The following is a 26020-nucleotide window of genomic DNA, read 5'->3' as shown; positions in this document are numbered from 1 at the left end:
AAGAGAGACTCTCATTTTTGTCATTTAGCCCGCAGGGTAGTTTCAGGCAGAAGGAAGTTTTTCCTTGTTCTGTGTCTCTTGTGGTATAGATAGCTTCTGTGACATCCTCTGTGACTGAGCTCACTGTGCCAAACACAGGGACCAGCATCCTGTGAGCATCCAATAGGACAAATGAGGGCATGGTTCCTTCCCTCACGGAGCTCATGATCTCCTCATGGAGACCAATTACAGGCAATGACTAAAGAATGGGTTGATAAAAGATCATGGTGCCTGTGGAGAGCACAGGTCAAATTGCATTTCTAAATTGCCATTTATGCTAAACTTGAGGGAACTGGTGAGCTTGGAGCTTGGTCTAGAAGAAAGGGTTTCAAATCATCACTTGTCAGGTCCCATTCCATCACATCTGAGGAGAGAGACTCTCTAAGATGAATCTCCTTTGCATTTTCTGCCATGGGCGCTCCATGGAGTATGGATGTTTATTATTGATCCATTTTGTTCAGTTGATACATAATGAATGCTTTCTATGTGCTCCACTCGGTGCTAAGGATACTGTAGTGAAAAAAACCGCAAAACCCTGTCCCTATCATCAGGGATCTTACATACTAGTGAGGAGGCTGTGAAAGTTAAGGCAAGTTGACAGGTACTGTATGATAAGTTCTGTTGTAATGATAAATACGGTCTACAAGGAGAAACAGTGGAGAGGCATGTAAGTCATGAGATGAGATTGGCCAAGGAAGCCTATAGCTGCTTTCTAAGCTGAGACAAAAAAGGGAAATGGGTGTTAATCAGGTAAAGGAAATGAGTAGGAGGTTGGTGAATTTATGAGTCTACAGGTAGAGTAGTACAGCTGAAGCATAGGATATAAATGTGTGGTGGGGTGAGGAAGATGGGAGAGGAAGAGGGAGAAGAAAAAGGAAGGAAAAGACTTGGTGAGACATGAATCTCTACAGGTTAGTAGGAGTTCAGATCATGAAGGTCTTGCCTACCATGCTCGGGAGTCAGATTTTATTTAGAGGGCAGTGGGGATTCATTGAAGGGTAAGTGGCTAGTGACACGATACAGTTTATATTTTAGGAAGATGAGTCTTCCCTCTGTGTGCTGCATACATTTGAGAGAGTAATATTGGAGAGAAATCAGTTAGAAGACCTTTATGATGATCCTCAAGAGATGAACTAAGGCTGTGGCAAGGAGTGGAGCAAAGTAGAGAATTCAGTAGCTACTAAGGAATTAAAAACTGTGGGACTAAGCAGCTGATTGGTCAGTATTGGGCAAGAAGAGGGAATCAGGCAGCTCTCTGGCCTGGGCAACTGTATAGCTGTGATCTCCTTCACTGAGCTTGGAACAAAAAGGGGGAGCACGTTTATGGGGGAGGTAAGAAGATGATAAGTTCGTCTTTGGACGGGAAGAATTACCTATGGGCCAGCAAAGAGGACAGATCTAGTAGACAGTTGTGTAGATGGATTTGGGGCTTGGGAGAGACATCTGACTGTAGTTGTAGATATGGGAGTCATAGATCTACAAACTGTGGTTAAACACTGAGAACAAAGGAGATAGCTTAGTGAGAGCATACAGAGTGATTTCTGGCAAACATCAGCATGAGAGGCATGGGGGTATAGTTTCCATGAAGGAAACTATAAGCCATGAACAAGGAAGTAGAAACAAAAACTGGGAATCTGCCATGCCAAGGAACAGAAGAAAACAAGAATTTCAAGAAGCATGAGTCAGCAATCAACAGTGCAAAAGAGATCAAGGGAGATAAAGAGTGGAAAGTATTGGCTTAAATCATGAGAGCTTTGTTGAGAATATTTCAAAGATATGCTAAAATCTGTGGATTAAGGGGTGGATGAGATAAAATGAGAGATGGCAAGAATGGACCATTTTTTCTAGAAACTTGGTTATGAAAAACAAGATAACCATTCATCCTTCTTGGACTTTCTAAGGTCAAATGAAATAAATGTGCTCTTTTCCTCCTGGTAAGCTTTTAGATATCTGAAGAGAGTGATCAGAGTCCTCCACATTTTCTCTCTTCTCAACTCAGTTTCTCCAGTTCCCTCTGTTGTTCTTCTTGTGACGCAGTTAGTGGTCACTCACCATCCATGTGATAACTTCTTTAGAAAAAAGGAAGGCCATCTCACAGGCCGTGGGTCCAAATAACCAGTCTGGTAATGGAAAAAGAAGAGGGAGGATTTGAAGAGCATCTGTTGATAACAGGAAGTGTCTCTTCATTAATTCACTTAACAGTTTACCGTGTGTTGGAAGTATACCAGGCACTCTGACTGAGGAAAGCGATGATTTGTGTAGGTTTCAGAGCAGAGTCTTCAGGACAGGTCCTCAGAGACTGGCTTCATGGGAACAGGCGAGGGCTGACCTCAGACTCCTGGAGAAAGGAGTCACCAAGCAAGTTCCTCTTTCTTCATAGGCCAGCTAAGGCTTCCTAGGAATTGAAGGCAATGAAAACAGGAAAGAGGGCCCTGAAACCCTGGTACTGCCTCTAACTTGCTTTGTGACCTGAGGTGGTCACTTCCCTGATCCCATGGGAGCATCTGGTTTCTTATTTGTAAACTGAGGGTGTTGAGTTATATGTCAACTGTCTGGCAGTGATTCCATTAAACCAACTGAATATTCACTTTGAGAAAAATAATCCTGTCAGGGTGCCAGTAATGTGGTGTTTCTTGACCTATGTGATGGGTCCATGTGTGCGTTTATTTTTACGATACTTCATTGATCTGCACACTTATGAGTTTTGGAATGCATGTCCTACTTCAATAAAAATGTTTATAATGAAAACGTCATTAATATAATAAAGGCTGTAGTTTTCATTTGGGGGAGAAAAAGACTGTTGTCAGCATTTGGATAAATGTCTTTCCCTGAATTTCATGAAATCTGTATGTGAGAAGTCACAGTTGGCCTAGCAGGAAACCCAGGCTCTGGGATGACTTCCTGAAACAGAGCTCCCAGATGGGAACACCTCGTTGAGGAATGTGGGCTAGTGCCCCTCTCCCTGGCACCAGGATTAATGCTGGGTAGGTAGTAATCCCTGGTAGCATAATCCACACACTCCCCTGGGACGTCCCAATAACTGGGAAAGAGGCTGGCTCTAATTTCTAGGCATTGTCACCATCTAGTTTCTGAATCAGCAGATTCAAAACCAGGGATCTTTTTACTTTAGAGAGAGAAAAAAATGGAGCTGCTGCAAGCTGAATTGTTGGCCTTGGTTGAATCTTTTCATTTCTTTTCTCCTTTCTTTTTCACTTGTACAGGAAAAAAATATTTGAGTGCTTACAAGACCCCCAAAGTACATTGTTGGGACCAATATCTTTAACCTGGTCAGTTCCTCGCATGCTTCTTTTTTCTTTCTTTGGAGCATGTAGGGAGGCTGTTGATTTAACCTTAATTATTCTCTTCCACAGGAGGAGAATGCCACCACTTTCCTGTCCCCTCTCTGACCTAGGCCAGCTGCAAAGTAGATGCTTCTGCTACTGCCTGAGATAAGTCATTACCCTTGATGTCTGGCTTATAGGCTGGATGCCTTCTACTTTTTCAGACACATCTCCCTGACTCACAAATCCTTGTACAGGTTTATATTAATAATTACCTCCAGAATTCATCTTGGTGGGGGAATTCCATTTATTCTGGGATGTTGAGGGGAGAACCTGAGAGATCAGGTTATGTAGATAAAATAGCTAAGTGTTTCAAGTAATGAAAACACACACAAAGCAGAAATTGTTATCCTGGACAGAGAAGAAACAAATGAATGGGGCAAATTTGGACCATACACAATGTGACTCACCTCTCCACAACTGCTCTAAATCTTTAAGGAAATTGTTAATCTCATGAAGTTCTTGAAGCAAGTGGAATCTTACAGTGCTGAGTCCAGACACTGCATCTGGGTTGACTGTGGGGGACCTATACCAGCAGGGATGGAGGTGTGACAGTAGAGAGAAGGGAATACAGAGGACGCGTGAGGAGGATTCCAGAGTTTCATCCTGTCAGAGATCCGAAGTTTTAACCAAGTGTTACCAGCTCTTCAAGGAGTAGGGCCTGGATGTGGGCAGCTGACATCTGAATTACATGCACCATATTACCCACCATCCTTTGAACACACCCTTCTCCTCACACCTCACACCTTTGCACCTTTGCCAGGAATGTCCTCACCCATCCTCTAACATGCAGTCAGCTCTGAGGCACTTTTCTCCATAACTCTAAGTTTCCACCCTCTCCAGCCTCTCTCTCCACTCACCCCTGTTACTCCCATCTTCTGTTTCCATTGCATTTGTGCACATTCTTGTATTCCGGCTCTATCATATCGGTCTGCAGTTATCCACTTATGTTTCCATCACCTCAACTAGACTATGAGCTTCTGTAGATGAAAGGCTGTGGCATGTGTTTCGATGTGTGTCTGAGTGTAAGTAAGTGCATGTGTACAGAGCTATTTCCATTCATGCCCCACAAAGGGCTTCATTAGTCAGTGCACAAGCATTTACTGAGTGCTCATGGATGACGCATGAGGTAATGTGCAAACAGCAATGGATCAGACATAAGACTTGCCCTCAGATCTCAGACCTAACAGAGAAACAAGCAAGGCATCCATTCATGCATTTGAGAACTTGTTCTAAGTGCCTGTTCTGGATCATCCCATGCTAAGGGCTGTCTCTAGAAATGAGGGTAGCACAGTCCCTGCTCCAGAGTTGCTCACAGCCCAGGAGTGAAGCCAGGAGAGCAAAGTAAATGGTGATTACAGAACAGTGTGACAAACACTACAGGAGTCAGGAACTCCAGTGTCATTGTAACCTGGACTGGGTGAGTGGTGGAAGTGTTCATGGAAATGGGCAAAGTTAATTTCAAGGGATCTATAATCTCACCGAGTTCTCTAGCCAATATCCTTATCTTAATCAATTCTTTTCCGTATATTTTTGAGGAAACCCCTCTAAAACTTAATGTTTTGTGTGAGAAGCTCAACAAACCTCTAAATTTTTCCCTTCCTAAATGCAAGGATAGTTATTGAGGATCTAGCATGTCTCTGGCCATGGTGCAGGTGGGGTGTCCAATGTTCCACTGTGGGTGTCCCTAACATCTCTGGTCGTTGGGGATATCCACTTGCATTAGAGGTAAGTCAGAGGCCAAACACCCCAGAATTTCCACAGTGGGTGCCTGAATTCACGACGGCCATCACAGTCCTCCTCCTTTGACCTCACAACATTTGCATCACAAGGAACTAACCTGCTCAGCTGGAGAGGGGATGGGGAAACCATATTGAATGGCCTCTGTAGGCTTAGATCTGGAATCTTCTGGGCACTGGAGAAAAATTAAATCTTGTGGAGTGATTGAGCTGGAAGGAATAATTTAGTCCAACAACTTCAGACTTCAATACATTTCCCCCCACAAATGAAAGCTTCAGAGGAAGTACAGAAACAGATAAGTGGATCTGTTTTGATGGAAACAGGTGAGTCATTTTCAGGAGTACACATTTGCCAACCATGAAGTCTGGCCCCTCATTTTGTAGATGAAGAACTGCTTTACAAAATGGGGGAAGCAATTGCCCAGGGTTACCCAGTGAGGGAGGGAGGGAGTGGGGACCCACACTTCTTTATCCCGGGCCTGTATTCTCCCCTCATCCTCCCACCCCCGTCTACTGAGTGAAAGCTCAGGTAGCAGAGCAGAGGGCCCTGCCTGGCAGAAGAGAAGCTGGGAGGGAAGAGACCCTCCATAAATTCCACTTTCCCTCAGGACACAGAGCAGCTCTGCTGACGTGTTATCACTAATGTACAAATGTGAAATTGTGAAGAATTGTTTGCCAATTTTCTTATCTCAACTGGCACAGAGTTTCGAGGTGTTAGAGTACTGTTGTGTATCCACTGCACATCCCTCAGCTGTTCTCACAGAGAGACCCAGGAAAGGCTGCACACATAAATTCACATAAATTACCTTTATGAAATGTCAAAACTAAAAGCAGATTTTTACTTGGGGCCTGTGCCTCGAGAATGTTAACCCCTTCATGTGGGTAGAGGTGTCACCATCAGAAAAACACAGTTGACATCTTTGAATGCAACCCAAGCCACAGGAGCTAAGGCTCACACTTCCTCCCTAGCTCAGCACTACCTCACCTGCAAGAGGGGAGCATTTCTTGGTAACAAATCATAGACTTGGGGCTTCCCTGGTGGCGCAGTGGTTGAGAGTCCGCCTGCCGATGCAGGGGACACGGGTTCGTGCTCCGGTCCGGGAAGATCCCACATGCCGTGGAGCGGCTGGGCCCGTGAGCCATGGCCGCTGAGCCTGCGCGTCCGGAGCCTGTGCTCCACAACGGGAGAGGCCACAGCAGTGAGAGGCCCGCGTACCGCAAAAGAAAAAAAAAAAGTCATAGACTTTTCTAAGCTCCTGGTCAGCCCACAGATATTCCTCTGGATACTATATTTTTAATCCTATGGTGGCTGTAACTTCATTCTTTATTGCCTTTAACTTTTAAAAAATTAACTAAACTGAGAGTTCAGGGGATTCATGACCCATCCGGGCCTCAGTTTCCTCATTTACAAAATGTGGAGGTTAGAATAGATGGGTGTTTTCTAATGAGGCATTCTATCTTTCCAAGGATCCAGGGAGGTGGTAATGGGGAGACTCGAGTAGCTATTAATATTGCATAAACTTTGTGGAAATCACAGATATCTGCATTCGAGTTGCAAGGGTTAAAAAATAAATCTCAGGGAGACTTAATGGAGCTCTTAGGAGACAGACATGGAAAGTAAAGAAAGCAAGGTTGAGACTGGCCACGCAGGCTCTCCAGAGTGGCAGAGAGAGCAGGGAGCCAGGAAGGACTTCTTAAAACTAGAGGGACAAAGAGGAAAATCGTGCTGTGGAAATGGAGAGTACATTGCCCTAAGAAGGGGTTCACCATGAAACAGCCCCGAGTTTTACCAGTATCTCTATGTAATGTCAGTCCTGCTTTCTTGATCAGAAATATGCTTTTTGTTAAGTCCAAACTGTTCTATATTAAACTCTTGAGAGAGGGAAAAAAAAATCCCCAGACTCCACCTTTCTTTGCCTCTGGCTGGGGTTGTGGCCACTCAAGCTGATTAGTAGTTCTCAGGTAGTTATTCATCTACTTCTCCGGGAAACACATATTCATTGGAGGTTGACTATGTTGGATCTCCCTTTGATTTTTTTTTTTTTTTTTTTTTGCGGTATGTGGGCCTCTCACAGTTGTGGCCTCTCCCGTTGCGGAGCACAGGCTCCGGACGCGCAGGCCCAGTGGCCATGGCTCATGGGCCTAGCCGCTCCGCGGCATGTGAGATCTTCCCGGACCGGGGCACGAACCCGTGTCCCCTGCATCGGCGGGCGGACTCTCAACCACTGCGCCACCAGGGAAGCCCAGGATAGCACTTTCTTATGTATTTATTTGGCATTGTTGGAGGAGGTCATCCAGAGGACATGGTTGCTAGCTGACCAGCAAGTGGACTGGGCAATGGGCGGCTCCTCACCCCTGCCCTGTCCTTGCAATGTACGTGTACATTTTACCCACCATTCCCACCATGGCAGCTCTTTTTGAGGACACAGCCTTGAGAGAGCAGTGTGGTATTGAGACCATCTGGACTGAATATATGACTGGACCCAGTTAAGGCCTCTCTATAAGCTTTTAAGATTCTGCAGGCAGGTGTGGAGATCTACTCACCTTGAGGCCACCCAAGACAAGCCTGGTATGTAAGTTCCCTTGCTTATGAACCCTGCCACCTACCAATCTGGAGTGGTCTGCTTCTTTCTTTGGTCTCTTTTGGCCTTTCTGTACAGGGGTCAGTTTCAGATTTCACCCAGGAAGCTCTCCTGAGTTTGTGAATCAACACATTTATTCATATATTTTATTTTTTATTACTAAATCAGAACTAACATGATATAAAGTTAAAAAAAATCATTTATGGTCAATCTATCAATAAATCCAAGTATTTCCCTTCTGGTCTTTACCAATGTAAAGATTATTCAATCATTCCAGAGAAAATCTCTGTTTTTTGCTTTTCTTGACCCAAGAAGATACATTGTTTACTCCAGCTGCTGCAACACATATTTTAAATGCCTGCTCAATATCAATTGGGTAGCTTAACAATTCCTTGGCCATTGGGTGTTTAGCTGGTTCCCAATTTTTCATTACTGCCTAGAATATGCAATTAGTGCAGTGTTGTAGGCTTTTCTTTTTTTAGGACAACTTTCATTACATGAATTCCCTCAAATGAGAAAATGAGGTCAAAAAGTATGGACATAATTCGTTTCTAAGCCTTGACCCTTTGCTTCCTTTAGAAATTATACTGCCTTTACTTTCTTGAGCACCACATGCTAAGATAAATTTACTGGGCAATCTTAGGGAATGATGATCCTTTTCAAATCTAAATGGCTCTAGATGGGTCTGCGGCAAGGCGTAATTTATCCAGGTACAAGCTTTTCAGTGTATATAGTATTTCAATGTATATAGTCTGGTTAAGCAGGGATAGGAGGATGTGTTTTATTGAATTGGGAATAAACATTGTCTGGGCAGGTGGCGCTGAGGACCGTTGGGGGCTGCTTCGACGCATGGCACTCCTCTCATATCCGGGAGGTTGTTGAAGAAGTTACGTTCATTGTCCTTGCAAAGAAGTCCCCATGACTGCAACAGAGCTGGAATCATTCTGCACTGAGGTGGCTGGGCTCAGTTTTTCTACGCTTCATGACTGTCAGAATTTAACTGGAGCTGAGAGTTTCCTTCTTCCTGGACCTCAAAATCTCAGTCTCCAAGTGCTTCACTTCCCTTCTCGAGTATTTCCAGAGAAGACAGCCTGAGGGAGAGGAAGTGGTGCTAATTAAATCCTCCCTCTGTTTTCCAGGCACTGGAGCCTTTCACAGATGTCTGTTGTTAGGCTCCAGTTCACAGAATTCTGCAAATACAGAAGCAGGCTTTCCTTCCCCAAAAGCACAAACCTTCCTTCACAGGTTACAGGGAACTCTATAGAAACACATGTCCTTCCAACAGCCACTGTAATAGAGGCGACAGACCTGCAAAAATAGAGCATCCAGTTGCCAGGGAGGCCGCAGTGCCTCAGTGCTCTCTCTCTCTCTCTCACACACACACAGTAAATTTCTCCTGCTTTTCCATGTGTGCCCTTGTATTTCTCACAGGTTAATAACTTTAAAAAATTATCTGAAAACTCAGCGAAGCCCTTTCTGTTGTAAGACAGTGTGCATCATGGTGGGCTTGTTGGACTCAAATCATGCTTGGGAGTCCTGAGTGGGAGGCTGTGTGCTGTCACTAGTATCCAAGTGTGCCCTGGTGGTGGGGGGGTCCCACCAACTCTGGGATCCCCAGAGAGAAGGAGATAAAACCATCCTTCTAGGGTTGCTGGGAGAATCAGAGGAAATAACCTGTAATATGATCTACAGAGGGTTTTTCACTCGTGAGTCCCTAACCAACTGTGTTTTCCCTCCACTGAAGCCCCTTGGGGTGACTGTGTATGTTTACATTTTCCTGAGGCAATGCTGGTTTACTCCTATCATCCTGGCATGATTGTTAATAACACTTTTTTCATGCTTAAAAGTGTCCAGGGTTAGGCAATAAATTATATGCTCATACTATTTTTATCTCTCTTGAATACTTGAATTATTCCCAGTTTCAATAATGCAAACTTGCCATGGGTAGGGGCCATTTCTCACTTTCTGGTGTTTCACAAGAACAAAGGAATGGAATTTGTCTGATTAAGAACTCTGAGGCAACCTTGACACTAAGATGGCATTTCCAGTCCCACTGTGATGCTGTGTGTGAGACCCTCCTACCTTGTAGCATTGGAGGTGTGCGTGCTGTAGCCATAACTATGTGGCCTCCGCTTGAGAATGGCCACTTGACTGAGGGCACTTTTTGCTAAGCTAGCACGTACCTTCTATTTTGTTTTGCTCTATGTTACTTCTTTATATTTACAAAATATAAATAAATCTATTGTGTTTCTATTTAAGTCAGATATAGCCATCGTAAGCATCCAGAGACTTATGAAAACAGAAAATAAGAATCACCTGTAACCCTATCACCCAGAGATAATCATTCTTTTTTAATTGAGGTAGAGTTGGTGTACAATATTATATAAGTTTCAGGTGTACAACATAGTGATTCATAATTTTTAAAGATTATAATCCATTTATAGTTATTATAAAATATAATACCACATTCCCTGTGCTGAACAATATACCCTCATAGCTTATTTATTTTCTACATAGTAGCTGGTACCTCTTAATCCCCTACCCCTATCTTGCCCCTCTCTTTTTCCCTCTCCTCACTGGTAACCACTAGTTTGTCAGAGATAATCATTATTAATACTTTATTTCCTTTTAGATTGCTTCTAACCTCTGTCCTACCACACATGTTTATACATATGCAAGTCCAGGTATTATTCCTTCCTTCCCGAGCTCCCTTTCTCCCTTCCTTCCTTCCTTCCTTCTTTCTTTCTGAATTAGTGTAACAAATTTGAATAAAATTATTCATAATATTTTATAACATTTTTTCCATTAACAATTTTTTTTTGGACATCATTCCATGGTAAAAATATATCCTAACATTTGTAATGACTACATTGTATTCACTGTGCAGTATAACATGTCTTATTTAGCCAATTCTCTGCTGACGGATACTTAGTTTCACTATATTTTTTTGGTATTAGATGCAATGTTGTGTGAGTGTGTAATGTTGCTATTATATGCAATGCTTTGCTATTAGACATAATATTATGTACTTTTCTACTATTAGACACAGTGTTGTAATGTACAACCTTCTATATTTACGTCTTTGCATTTGTCTAAATTATTTCCTTAGGATACATTTTTATTTATTTATTATTAAAATTTTTTACTGAAGTATAGTTGATGTGCAATATTATATAAGTTACAGGTGTACAATGTAACGATTCACAATTTTTAAAGATTATATTCCATTTACAGTTATAAATTATTGACTATATTCCCCATGTATCCTTGAAGATACATTTTTAGAATTGCAATCTTGCGCTTAAAAATATGCTCAGTTCTAAGTGCTTTCGTGCCCTATTACTACCCAAGAAGTACACAAGAAGCTGCAATATCATTGCTTTTAACTCTTAAATAAGCTTGCAGGCTAGTAGGTTTTCAAGCAAAAATGCTATGAAAACTTGAAAAGAAATTATCTGATAATGATTTCATACTGCTGTACCCTTGTTCAGCTTCCTGTCCCTGGGCATAAAGATGGGGAAAATGGAAATACTTGCATCTTCCTTTTCTCTGTCCAGAGGGTCTCTGCTTCTTTCCCCTGGTAAATGTCCACAGAGGATTGTAGAGTCTGTGTTATTGAACTTCATCCATCAGTGCCTCTTCTTAGTTAATGTGTGGTGGGTTTGTCAGTTTCAGGAGCATCATTTGCTCATCATACACTGTTTTGCCATAGCTAGGACACAGGTAACTTTTTTTTTTCTGAGAAGATTGTTTCTTCCTTTGTTTTAGGCTGAAGAAATGTCAACCATTTGAAGTTTTGAAGGATTCCAGCCTGTGTCTCCGAAGCAAGAGGGAGATGACCAAACCTCTGAGACTGATCAGCTGTCCATGGAGGAAGGTGACCCAGGCACTGTCTCAGCGCCAAGGCAGACTTCAAGGCCTCCAAGTGTGACTGAATCAGCACTCTACCACAGTCCCTATCACCAGCCTTATAGCTCATGGAAGTACTTCATTACACAGGTAAAATAATAAAATCATGAATTTAAATACTACATAAGACTTCTCCTTTAAAATATCCTAATATCCTTCCATATACCACATGTTTTACCAACTGTTTTCATGTTTGTTATCTTGTGTAATAGTCACAATAACTGTGAAGTAGTCATCCTTATCTCCATTTTGTAGGTGAAGGATCTGAATTTCAGAGAAGTTAAGGGTCTATTTTTGACCATCAGATAGTATCGAGGAGAAGCAGGCCCTCCAGCCTCCATGGGTCTTTGGCTCCTGAGTCCTGTATTCATGCTAGACCTGACCTCAATAAATTAATACTCTATGGAGAGAGAACCAGACTGGCTAGAATATAAGGCTGGGAGCCCAGAGGGAGTATTTGTTGTAAGTCTGGAAAAGACATGGGTGATGGAGTGGAAAGGGTTGCTGAGCATGGGCTAAACCTCAAGGGTCTACATGGGCATGCTGGTATAATGATGCAGGGACAAACACTTTATTCCAAACCTGTAGCTGCAGTTTGGAGCTGAGCTTCTTCCCTGTTCATCAAAGCAGTGAGCTTGTAGGCTACCATCAACTGCGGGCAACATTGCAGGTTGTGCACTGTGGCAACAGAGAGATTCTTCAAGTGTACATGGAACATCTCTTTGTTGAAAAAAATTTTTTTTCAACTCAACTGCTAAATAAGTGGTGGCCAAGAGTTTGAGACTATTTATAATGCTTTAACTAACAAACCCTGATTTGTTAGCCTTTAAAATATATCTTTGGTTAAGATAAAGTTGTAGCTAAAGAGACTCAATGTGTGTGTGTGTGTGTGTGTGTGTGTGTGTGTGTGTGTGTGTGTGAAGATATATACCTATATTACCTATATTCAGTGACTCTTAACCTATATTCAGTGACTCATATGTGCAGAGTGCTTTGGCATGTTCTATACTATGTGTGTGTTTGTGTGTTTTTGCATAGGTAAAGCAAATGGTTTATTTTCCAAAGTATAAGAACTTTATTGAATATGCAAAGCTAAGCTTAAGATATAGCTGGGAAAGAAATCAAAGCATCCCTTATAGTGTCCTTTTCTTTGATAGTGATGATGAGAGAAGAACAGAATTTGACGAGAGAAGAACAGTGATGAATGATATAGAATAAGGGCTTTATCATTGGAAGCTGGTTCAATTAAGAGAGCTGCCTGAGAAGTCTATGCAAAGCTGTTGTCTTTGCATCTGATGATGGGTCTGAAGTTGCTATAGATCAACAAATTGGCTGTTGTGAAGTAGGAATAGGAAATAGGGAAAAACCTGAACCTGGATGGACAAAGTGGAATTCCTTTTGACCAAGCGGCTCCCACCATGGAAAAATGGAACCTGTGTTTGTCTCCCACCAAGTTTGAACTTGAAGATGTGTCACTTTCAGGAGAAGCCAGTTCTCTTCTCCACTGAGCAAGCTGCACACTTACCCAGTTCAGGGAAGGAGGATCTGAGGGCGGAGGTCTGACTGTAACAAAGGAGCTGTAGGTCCAGGGGCTTCCCCACCCCCTCCCATGCCATACTTCTCTCAAGTAAACAGAAGGTTGGCAGCTGTGAACATGAGCTAGACTTGGGCCTGACTGTCCTGCCCTGATCTTCAATAAGGAATCATGACTGATATTTCACTTCTGCCTTTCAAACCTGACACAAACATCTCTTGTGGCCAACACTAATTTAGAAGCAGACAGGAAAGGAAATTCTAGAAAATGTAGTTCTAGCTTAGCTAATTGACACAGTCTAAAGCTACAACAGAGCTTTTGTTTGTTTATTTATTTATTTACATGATGCTTTTATTTGTGTGGCTCTATGTAGCTTATAAAATACAGTCCCCTGGAGAAGCACTGTGAGGTAGGCAGGAAAGGGCTTATCACTCTTGTTTTAGTGGTAAACGTATTGAAGTTTCAGAGGAGTGAAGTGACCTAAGTCACGTAATATTAGTGTGAGAGCTGTAGCTAGACTCTGTACCTTCTGTCTCTAAGTCCGGTGCTCTTTCTACCATAATGTACAATTGAACGTATGGCCCCCTAGTAAAGGTTTTCAGTGATTGACTACGATTCATGTAAAGAACATCTTCTCCAACAGGTGTATAGAAAATAACTTTAAGTTCTCCAGAGCTTGGGAAAGGAAAACCTTCTAATCTTATCAGTGAGTCTGAAGTAGACCTGAGGACTCTTTAGGAGGTATCTGTAAGGGATACATTCCCAAGCAGTCAGCAATAACTTTCCTTCAGACCAAGAGACAAAATATGAAGAGGTGTTTTCTTTTTTAGCATGTGAGTATAATGAACGTGCTTTAATGCATATGAGGATAATGAAAATACAATTGTTGGTTCGACTGAAACAATGATAAATATTATTTTGAATAAATAATGATCCAGTTTTACTGCCTTGTAAACCACAAATCTGCTGATGTGGTGGTAGCTGAGGAAATGGGAGGAGACATATGTATGTATGTATGTATATGTGTATGTGTGTGTGTGTGTGTGTGTATATATATATATACACATATATATAAATTTTCTCATCTTCAAAGTATGGATAAAATATCAGTTTTATATGGGAGTTTAAATAAGCTAATTTTTAAAGAGTTCTTTGTACAGTGTAAGACACATCTATTAACATTTCATAAACAGCATCTCTTGCTATTCTAAATGCTTTCTTTCTCTTTTTTGCTGACTTGGCATTCACATTTCTGTTATTGGTAATAGGAATGATATTAAGATGCCCATGACCTCACCATGACCCCTAAGGTGAGATATAAATGTAGACGTATAGGGTCTGTAGCAGGAAAGAGGTTCAAATGAAGGAAGCTAACTGATTTTCTCAAGGGATAATTAAATCAGGCCAGGGCTCTGAATGACTCAGATCTATGAAACATACATCATAATGTTTTGCTTCTTAGAGCTGAAATGAGATCTAAGGATGATATGGTCCAGTGCTTCTCAGTCCTTATCGTGCAAATGGCTCACCTGGAGAGCTTGTTAAAATACTGGTCTGATTCAATGGGTCTGGGATGAGGCCTTAGATTCTGCATTTATATAAACTCTCTGGCAATGCTCATGCTTTCTGTCCACAGACCACACTTTGAACACCAAGTTGCTAGTCAATTCTCTCATTTTTAGAGGCAACTAAGGTCCAGAGAGGGGCAGTGGCTCACTCAAGGTCCTAACAGTGAGCACTGACTTGCCCAAGAGGTTAGTAAGTAGCAAAGCTAGGGTTAGAACAAATGTTCCCCAATTCCCATTCATAGTTCTGTGATCCCACGCAGTGATTTAAAATAAATCAATTTATTACAGTGTAAGAATTTTAAGGATGTATCTTGCAAATTCAGAAAAGCAGTAAGTGACTGAGTGGAGAAATTCCTTAGCCATGCATTTTATTTTATTACAGGGTTTTAAAATAATTTCACAGGAGGTGGTTTATTGAAAAAAATTGGAAAATGTGGGCAAGCAAGATAAAAGTCACCATAATTCCACAGTTCAAAGTTAACCAAAATATATGAATGTGCTTTTTTAAGTTTTGCTGGATATTTAAGTTGGTTCTTGTTCATATCTGGAAAGGAAAGTTATTCCTTGGCTTGCTGAGGCAAGATGGCACTCAGTTACTCAGCTGCCAGGAGTGGACACCCAATGCTATAATAAGAAGGAGGATCAGTATACGAGTTTCAAGCTGGATATGCAAAGATGTGACTGATATGAAAGTATAGATCAATTTAGGACAAACAAGGCATTTTTAGCATCATAATATCGTGCATTAGATCACATCTCTGAATACCTGGTCATAAACCAAGCCAATCTGGTCCCTTAAACCTCTTGTGTTCTTTTATGGGTCACTCTGGTTTGTTGCTTTCTTCCCTCAGGCTTCCAGCCAATTATTTATTTACTGCAAATTTACCCTTCTGATACAGCTTAGCAACATTCTTTCTCAGAGCCAGGAGGGGCCTCATAAAATATCCAACCCCACCACTGAGACACATAAAGAAGATGTGACTTGTCCAAAGGCAACCAGCAACTTAGGGGTCATAGCAGGCCAGGAACCCAAGACTCCTGGAATTTTCTACCACCCATCCACTGCCTCTGGCCTTCGACAATGAATGAGGAGTCACAGTAATGAAGGTCTGAACCACTTGCTATCAGTCTGCTTGGATAACCTTTTCCTCATATTTTTGTTCATCTGCTATTATTGCTTAGACATATCTAAAAATGGCCTACTGTCTTCTCTCAACAAAAGTACCCCTCAAGGCTAATAACTTGAGGTATATTATGATAATCACTTTAGTTGTGGAGAGTGATATTGAAAAGCAACTTCTTATGAAAGGAACAATACTTGATCCGCATGGAGAAAGATATATTTAAACTCCTTGTAGGACTCTATATTTGCAGATACCTTATCAGAAAGTTGAAAGCGATTAGAGATGGGGAATTATCTCTAAATTTATACTTGAGAATGTAAATTACATACAAACTAATGGGACTAAAACTCTTTGATCTTTTAATATTTAATTAATGGTTCCCCATGGCCTTTTTATAGCCTGTGTTCTATTGTGAGCAACAAGATTTTAATAAGCAGGTTTGGGACTTCCCATTGTGTGGCAAGATGTTGTTGCCTTCATGACACTAATTTGACTTTCATACTCTCTCCTTTTCCCTCTTCTCTTACTACACGCTTCCCCATGTCTTGCTCTTGTACTGGGGACAACTAAATATATTAGTTGTATTGTTATGTCTGTGAGAGCTTCTTTGTGTTTTAGAAATTATATATCTCACTGGGCAAAATGTTTCTTGGATCCCCTCCTTACACTGAAATCCTTTGAAGATGGTAATAAAGTTGATGTTTCTATCTGAGGGCAGACACTTAACAATCATGAAATAAGAAGCATTTCCTTCATTTTCAGGGAGAGACAAATTTGCCTGGGCTTTACAAACCACATCCAATTCACAGCTGGTTTTCTTACCTTATGAATATACCACAAAGTAAACTCTTTGTATGATGACACCCTCAAGGGAGAGCTGATTGTGTCTAAGTCCCTAGGAGCATTCCTTTCTATCTTGTCCCCTCCTCTCACTGTCTAGCTAAGGGGTCCAGTACATGGGAAAATATTAGCAGCAGACATGTATATTGTTTGTGTGACTCCTGGCCCTGGGCTATTCTAGCTCGAGGAAACACAAGGAGACAAATACATATGTATTTGAACTTTCCTCAGTACGTTGGTTTTGATTGAAAATATTTAGTGCTAGACTATTAGAGAAAATATTGACCATTAAGCTATGTAGAGACTTATAAGTAAGGATCCCCCTAATGATTTTTTCTTAAAATTTAGAATTAGAAATGTATGTGTACTCTCTTGCCAGGCTTTCTCTGGTTGAGTGATGAGTACATATCATTCCATTATACTTTCTTATTAGTCTTAGACCGCAAGGAGTCTCAGAGCTAATTGTTCCATTGCAGTAACCATTTGATCCCCAAATCCCGGTACAATGATTTCCCTTCTATTTAAAGTTAACAAGAAGAATGATAATGAAGTCTTTTATTCTTCAGTGTAACCAAATGTTTTCACCATTTCCTAACAGCTCTGTTACAGTTAATGATATCTTATCCATCTAACAAATGCTTACACCGATGCATGGAATGACAAGGTGACTTAACATGGGTCTCACAGCCAGCAGAAAGGCTGAGATTTAAAACCTTGTCCCGGACACAAGTCAAAGTGTTCACACACTTTATTTCATTTTTGACACTAAAAGGCTGAAGTTAATTTATCATAGTAACCAATAATAACAAATGGAGGAGAGTAAAATACTCTATCAGGATACGATGCATAACTGTTCCATAGAGGCATAACTGATATTTCTACTGAAGGTAAGAATTCAGGCAGTGAGGACACAGATAGAACTCCAGAGACTTCCAAACTGTTCTATAATGAACACACTTTATTTTTAATGTTTAACTTTTGAAAATGTGTACAGCCAAACAACACCCATCCACTGGCTCCATCCACCAAGTTCCTTCCCTACCCTTAGGGAACCACTGTTAACATTTTCTATGTATCCTTCTAGAGTGACTTTAGGCCTGTACAAACACAAATACTTATTCTTACCCATTCTCCTCCTTTTCACACAAAAAGTTGGCATATTTACCTTTTCTTCTGAACATTTTTTTCCTTTCACTTAATAACGTATTTTGAAATCAAAGATTAGTACATTTTTCTTCATTTTTTACATATTTATCATATTTCATTGCATGGATATGTCCCACAATATATCTAACAAGTCTACTTTTGATAGATATTTGCATGGTTTCCAAGTTTTTGCTATCCACAAACTAGGCTGCAAAGGACACTTTATACATATGTCATTTTGTATATATGCAAGAGTATCTATAGTATAACTTCACAGAAATGGAATGTGTGGATCGAAGATTAGATCATTTTGATAGCTTTTGCCAATTGCCTTCCATAGGGAAGACAAGTAAGGTTTTGAAAAGTTCTACATTCTTTTATTCATCTTTACATGTTTTTGGCAAAGTGTCTGGCATAAAAGCATCCAACAAAATGCTTATTTTAGAATTATTTCATTATTCTCCAATCCCACTTATAATTTCTTTCTCCTGAAAATTATTAGTTTGACTACCAAGTTATATTAGCTTGAGGCAGAAATTATGTGAATACAAGAAAAGAGACAGGAAAAATAGCCATGATGAGTCATCAAAGAAAGCATCATTTTTTAGAGAACTTTGACCAGTGGGCCTAGTAGAGTCAGGCTGTATCATGGGGAGCCAAGGATGATGGGTGATGGGAAAATATTCACAGAATCAGGAAATTTCCCTGCAGGGTAGTCCAGTCCTACCAGCTGGATTACTGGAAACCAGTGATGTTGACACAATCTCCTGTGTCAGTGGGAGCTCAAGGAATATTTGACTAGTGTCCCAGAACTTACTGATTTTGTGACACATAGGTTTCAGCAAGCACGGGTTACCATACTAGCTTTCTGACAATCCTTTAACCAGCAGCAGAGGATGACAAAAGTGTTGGAAATCATTCAGTCCCCTGGCTGACTGTCCAATCCAACAAGAAACTTGTTAAAATTGAAAATTAGAATCTCTCAGTGTAAAAGGCTATGGTCATATTTTCTTAAAGGTTTCCAGGAGGTTTTGAACATCAGCTTGGCTCAGAAAGCTTTGGTTCTGTCTACTCGGTTGTCTTATAGATAAAGAAATGGAAGCCAAGGAAAGTTAAATAATTATCTGTAGGTCACAGAATTTATTCATGACATATCTGGAATATGAACACAGGTCACTCAATTCTCTGTAGTTGTCCTATCCATTTCCTGGATGACTTGTGCTGTGTGGAATGAGTGGAAGGGAGGGGGACAGATAAGTACTTAAAATTCTGTACCATTTACTACCACTTCATCTGAAGCAGCTCCATTCTTTTCCTGTATTTTACATGTGGACTCATATAAGATTTTTCTTAACTGATGGACTCTGTGGCCTACATCTTTCAAAGCCTTTTCTCATAGTCTGAGAAAACAAGCAAACCAAAATCCTACAATCACCTCACCTCTGGGAGAAGATATTTGAATGGGTCCTAGCCAGGCTAGTATCCCCATTTCCTTTTGAGAGAGAAAGGTCTCAAGCTAGGAGGATTAGGAATGTTAATGTTTATGGAAGATTAGGTGTCTAGCATAAAGCCCTATTATATAGAGACTATATGAGAACGTGTAACATACTTGTCCCAGGGTTGGGCATGAGACCAGCACTGTGTTGTAGGCCTGGAAGTGAAATGTCTGGGTTTTCTGTCTTGTCTCTGTCACTTCTTGGCTGAGTGAACTTGACAAGTTATATACTTCCCTACACAGACCCCTGTTTTCACACTTATAAAATGGAATGACTTATAATAGATAAGCCCTTGGCTGTAGTGGTTCTCAACTTTGGCTATACATTGGAGTTATCTGGGATGCTTTTAAAAATCCTGATGTACTGTTAGGTGAATCCCATCCACTGAGTATCTGATATAATTGGCCTGGTGCACAGCCCTGGCATTAGGATTTTCAAAAGCTCTGCTGGTGATTCTGATGGGTAACCAAGGCTGAGAGTAACTGCCTAGAGAACAATGATTCTTATAGTAGAGTCCCACACCAGTAGCATCACCCAGGAACTTGTTAGAAATGCAAATTCTCAGGCCCACCCCAGAACTACTGAATCAGAAACTCTGGGGACAGTGCCCAGAAATCTGTTTTAAGACACATTTCAGGTGATTCTGATGTGTGCTGAAGTTTAAGAATCACTGAGCTAGAGGGTCTATGAATTTATTATTAAGGCAGGGCTAATCCATTTTTAAGCTAGAGGCAGGCTCATAGTAAGAATTCCTTTTTGGATAAAGGTAAAAAAAGAGAGGTAAGGAGACAAAAAATTCATTTCCCAGAGCCAGATAAAATTATAGTCAGAATATTGGAAGAAGCTTTCCTCCTTTGTGTTTTATGGCCATGTACTCTTTGAAGAGAGAAACGTTAGATTTTAAAAATGTATATATTGCTAAATGCATTGAACTTCCTGATACACATTTGTTTATTAGAAAAACTGGTGCTCTGAAAATGGCTATCTTCATTTCTATGAGAAAATGTGAGTAAGATTATAAACATCTCACAGGACTTGGATCACTTTTGTCCCACTCAAGGAGAGCAACTTAGTAAATACCAGAGTTTAAGACTAAGCTCTCCAGCAGGCAGTGCCTACAACAAACAGGCAACTCCAAGAATTATCTTTCCTGCTCAACTTTTGGGAGGAATTGCTGGGATATAGTAATTAATCATAAGCATGAAGAGGACTCAGTCTTCTCTAAACTAGGTATTCTCTTTTTCCTACTCAGCCAGGGGCTATTGAGACTGCCACGGAAGACTTGAAAGGCCACATTGCCAAGACTTCTGGAGAGAAAATTCAAGGCTTCTGGCTCTCGACAGAGTGAGTAGTTATGACTAAGTGAAGGGCAGTGGAAATCTAGCCTTTTCCTTGACAACACCACAATAGAATAGGAGATGGCCCAGTGGAAGAATTTCTCCTGGTTACAGTGAGATAATTGATTGACATATCGAGCTGGAGAGTAAAGTTTCATGGTGCCCCATGGCTGATGGTATGACCAGGTTTGACTTCTACCACTGTTTTCCAGGCTAGTTGCTTCACTCAACCATCACTGTGACTACCTTAGGTCAGGCCCTCATCAGGGCTCTCAGGGACCATTGTATTAGCCTCCTAACTGATCTCTCTGGGTCCAATCTCTGTTTCTTGTAAGCACTCTCCCTCCAACCACATCAGGCTACTAACCATCCCACTCTGGGTACAGTGGAAAGGAAGGTTGGGAAAGAGGATGAATGAGGTCAACATATACAGTGTGAATTTTATCATTAGGTAAATTGGGTACAATAACATGAGCAACAAAACTAGGGAAATCACGCAGGATAAAGACAGGCCACCTTGGAGGGGTGGAGGAATAGATTGGGAGTTTGGGATTGACATGTACACACTGCTATATTTAAAATTGATAACCAACAAGGACCTACTGTATAGCACAGGGAACTCTGCTCAATATTCTGTAATAACCTAAATGGGAAAAGAATTTGAAAAATAATAGATACTTGTACATGTATAACTGAATCCTTTTGCTCTACACCTGAAACTAACACAACATTGTTAATCAACTATACTCCAGGGCTTCCCTGGTGGCGCAGTGGTTGAGAGTCTGCCTGCCGATGCAGGGGACACGGGTTCGTGCCCTGGTCCGGGAAGATCCCACATGCCGCGGAGCAGCTGGGCCCGTGAGCCATGGCCGCTGAGCCTGCGTGTCCGGAGCCTGTGCTCCACAACGGGAGAGGCCACAACAGTGAGGGGCCCGCGTACCGCAAAAAAACAAAAACAAAAACAAAAAAAACTATACTCCAATATAAAATAAAAATTTTAAAAAACAAAACAAGCAAATAAAAAGCCCTTAAAAGAAAGGCTACCTGTCCAGAGTTAAGATAAAAACCAAATCTAACACTTAAGTGCTTGTCATTTTAATGACTGCTCCATTCACCCTCAAGGCTTATCTTAGCTACAGGGGTTTTCATTGCCAAAGACACAATGAAGATGGTTAACTTTCTGTCCTACCCTGAAACTCTAGTGTCTTTGTGACCTTTTTTTCACCCACAAGATGAATATTAGGAATGCCATAGTCCTTATAATAATAAGTAAAATATGCACATCATAAGGGTAAGAGGCATCTCTTTTCTTCTGCAGAATCCATGATATTAAATGGAGAATGCAATTAGAACTCCATTTGAGATACTTAATTGGTTCAGTAAGTTTTCTTGGTAATACAATCACCAAAGGTTCCAGCCGAAAAGCTCAGTCATTTCTACACCTGAGTGAAGAATCATTTTATCTTTCCCTTCTGGGAGGGACATCTTCTTTGAATAAATTTTAGGAGGACAACACTGGAATGTTTAACCTTCCAGTTGAGCAGAACAAATCCCTCAATCAAAGGAATGCAGAACCAAATAACCTGTGAATCCATCTTTCTGATCACCATATCATATTTTTGTTTCAAATAGGTTCCAAAAATTGAATTAAAATGAATTTTTGAAAACCTAGCTGACAAGTTCTGAGCATTTGTGTCTTCATCTATAAATTGTAGATAATGATATATACCTGACAAGTTGTTATGAAGACTAAACAAGGTAACATTGTAAAATTCTTAGCAAAGTCCCTAGCACATAGTGGATTTTCAATGGACATCAGTGTCCTTCCTCTGTTCTCAAGTACTAACTATTGGTAAAAGGCAATAGTTTTTGACGTTGTTATTGGTAGCCTCTACCTTTATTTCTATCTTGTCCATCTCTATCTCTATCATCTCTGGGTTACCTTTAATGAAAAGTCTTTTACTTTATTCACTTTCACCAACTTACATTTTATTCTCTACTCTCCACCTCCCATCTGCAGAGTAAAATATGATTTGTGCAAATGAAAAGGCTGCCTTGATTAAGTGAGATGTCTACATAAATTCTGAAGGTCACATCAAAAGTAAACACTTACCTATTTTGTTTCTACAATGTATCTCACATTTTTTCTACAATATATCTCATTTCATTTCTACAATGTATCTCATTTATAAGAAAGAATGCACAAACATGGTCTTTCAAATCCAGTGGTGGCTATTTTTGAATTCTCAAATAATAGCATCAGTAATTTCTTTAATGGTGCATATTATGTTTGGTTTTATTTGTACAGAAGTTTGACTTGTTTTTTTGTTTGTTTCAATGTTTCTGCTCAGTGATTGCAATGGCCTGTAGATATCAGTTTTTGAAAGATAAATCTGATTGTGTGATCTGCATTGAGGTTTAGCAGTATAATTGTGTGCTTGATTTAACATCAACTAGGATGATTGCTAACACCAGCAGTTTTCAGGTAAACATGAACAGCTTTGCCCCAAAGATGCAAGTCTTATACCTACCTCTGAACCTAATAGGAAGCTCAGAGAGTTGGTAAGAAGTCTCTGGCAACTAGTTTTCTATTTCTCTTTTGTCTTGGGGTACCCATTTATATTAAGGACAATAATGAGGCATGTATCCTGTGCATGTAGAATTTCAAGCAATCATATTTTCTTATTTGCTATCAGACTTTCTTCCTTTGCACATTGGAACCCATTTCTCCTTTTTAAATGGTAGTGATTTTGTGTTCTTTTTTGGTCATTCTTCTCTCTCAAAATTCTTTTACTTCTCCCACAACCCTCCATCAAAATCTACTTTCAAGAAAAGATCTGATTCCAGTCGTTTTACCAGAGTAAGACATTGCCAGTTTCCTTTCTTTTCCTGTTACTCTTTGTAGCTGGTTCAGACTGCCTTCATGTAATGGAAGGAGGTGCCAGTTGTAAAGAAAATGTTCAGGCATCTGGACTAAATGAATGGGCTCCCATTCACTGTGACTGTTCAAGCAGAAGATAGGGAGCTGTTTGTCAAAGGAGGGGCACGCATAGGTTTTGAATGACCTTTCAGACTTAAGTCCTCTGTTTATTTGTAGTGCAGCAAAAAACAGCAACAGCAAAACCAATCAAACAAAAAACAAAACCTCCAAAATAACAACAGCAAGACTAAACAAAACAAATGTACAAACACACAGGCCCAGAAAGGTGAGAGCCTGGGCTGCTCTTGTCCCCTTTCCTCCTTTTTCTAATGGAATAAGACCCATCCATTCCTGAGAGTTACAGGGGCTGTAACATAGACCTATTTCCCCAGCCTCACCAACCACACAAGACTCTTTTCAAGCATAACATTTTTTTTGTATGTGACAGAAAAGACTGGGCTTCATGTACATCAACTTTCAGCTCCTTCTGGGGAGATGAGAAATCCCTGGCTACTCATCAGTGGTTTAAAGAATATCTGCTTTCAAACCAGTATTCCAGTTTCAGAATGTTGAATAGTAAAAACCCTTTTAATGTAGTATATAGCACATGCAAAAGTATCTTCATGTCTATGAACTTGCTTTACCTTCCCTACATCCTTGTTAGTTGTATGATTCCCATTTTATAGATGAGAGGTGGAGACTAGGGAAAATGAAGTGGCCAGATGAAGATCCCATAAGTGATAGAGCAAGAAAGATGGACCACCACACTCCTGCATTAGTTGGGTTCTGATTCTTTCCCCAAGGATATACAGTGTAGATGTGGGATGACTAATAAGCCCAGCTCCATCTTTAGTCATGGTTGGTCAGACTCCGAGAAGTAGTTTGATATAGGAGGGCAAGATGGGAGCTGTTGAGAGGAAACTTGAAAAGGGCTTATGGGCCTTGTGTATCATGTTTAAGAACTTCAATTCTATCCCTTAGGTGATCAGGAGACTCTGATGGGTGAGGCTCTGTATTTATATTTTATGAAGATCACTGAAAGTCCACAGTCCCTTATCCAAAACCTTGAATCAGCTGAGAATTTTTCATATTTTGGAAATGTAAAACAATGCATATGTTGTATAATTATGCCCCAAGTAGAGGTCTGGGACAACCTCCCTTAATCAAACATATTAATATCTTTACAGGGAAACATGTGATATTAAAAATAGAATAAATGGTCATCTGGTTCAGATCTGGTTTTACCACAAAGTGAGTTTACACCACGGCTGCAATTTTCAGAGCTTTGTTGAATTTGAAATTGTGGATCAGGGTTTGTGGCCCGTACATGTTTGAAATGTGGAGGATCAATGAATGGGTGGGAGGCTAGGTGACATATTAGATACTTACACAATATCCATGAGGGTCTGATCCAGTGGCATGCTGGAGCTGGTTCACACGTGCTCATAAGAGGTGAATGGTAGGATTTAAGGAATTTTGAGAGTCAGTTGTTAATTCTTAAATTTAAATTATATAGTTTTACAAGTTATTATTATATGTAAAATTAAATTAAATTAGTTTCACCCCCAAATAAATTTTTTTGTATTTTATTTTATTTATTATTATTATTTTAACATCTTTATTGGAGTATAAGTGCTTTACAATGGTGTGTTAGTTTCTGCTGTATAACAAAGTGAATCAGCAATATGTATACATATATCCCCATATCCCCTCCCTCTTGTGTCTCCCTCCCACCTTCCCTATCCCACCCCTCTAGGTGGACACAAAGCACTGAGCTGATCTCCCTGTGCGATGCAGCTGCTTCCCACTGGCTATCTATTTTACATTCAGTAGTGTATATATGTCTATGCCACTCTCTCACTTCGTCCCAGTTTACCCTTCCCCCTCCCTGTGTCCTCAAGTCCATTCTCTAAATCTGTATCTTTATTCCTGTCCCACCCCTAGGTTCTTCAGAATCTTTCTTTTTCCTTTTAGATTCCATATATATGTGTTAGCATATGGTATTTATTTTTCTCTTTATGACTTACTTCACTCTGTATGACAGATTCTAGGTCCATCCACCTCACTACAAAATAACTCAATTTCATTTCTTTTTATGGCTTAGTAATATCCCATTGTATATATTTGCAACATCTTCTTTATCCATTCATCTGTCAATGAACACTTAGGTTGCTTCCACGTCCTGGATATTGTAAATAGAGCTGCAATGAACATTGTGGTACATGACTCTTTTTGAATTATGGTTTTATCAGGGTATATGCCCAGTAGTGGGATTGCTGGGTCATATGGTAGTTCTATTTTTAGTTTTTTAAGGAACCTCCATACTGTTCTCCATAGTGGCTGTGTCAATTTACATTCCCACCAACAGTGCAAGAGGGTTCCCTTTTCTCCACACCCTATCCAGCATTTATTGTTTGTAGATTTTTTTGATGATGGTCATTCCGA

The 26020-nt window shown here is 40.5% G+C and overlaps 1 protein-coding gene across 1 annotated transcript in view; it reads left to right on the top strand.

Annotated features, from left to right (window-relative positions):
• Positions 1-936: 936 nt before the first annotated feature.
• TPRG1 (tumor protein p63 regulated 1) overlaps positions 937-26020 on the top strand; it is a gene marked incomplete at both ends in the record, with an annotated part of 140657 nt that continues 115573 nt past the window's right edge. The window contains 3 exon segments of the mRNA XM_079705211.1: positions 937-1037; positions 11496-11700; positions 20571-20662. Coding sequence (XP_079561337.1) covers positions 937-1037; positions 11496-11700; positions 20571-20662 — 398 coding nt within the window.

This window comes from Hyperoodon ampullatus (assembly GCF_949752795.1).
Source record: "Hyperoodon ampullatus genome assembly, chromosome: 5".
In the NCBI taxonomy this organism is placed as follows: domain Eukaryota; kingdom Metazoa; phylum Chordata; class Mammalia; order Artiodactyla; family Ziphiidae; genus Hyperoodon; species Hyperoodon ampullatus.
This window is presented reverse-complemented; position numbering and strand designations above follow the sequence as displayed.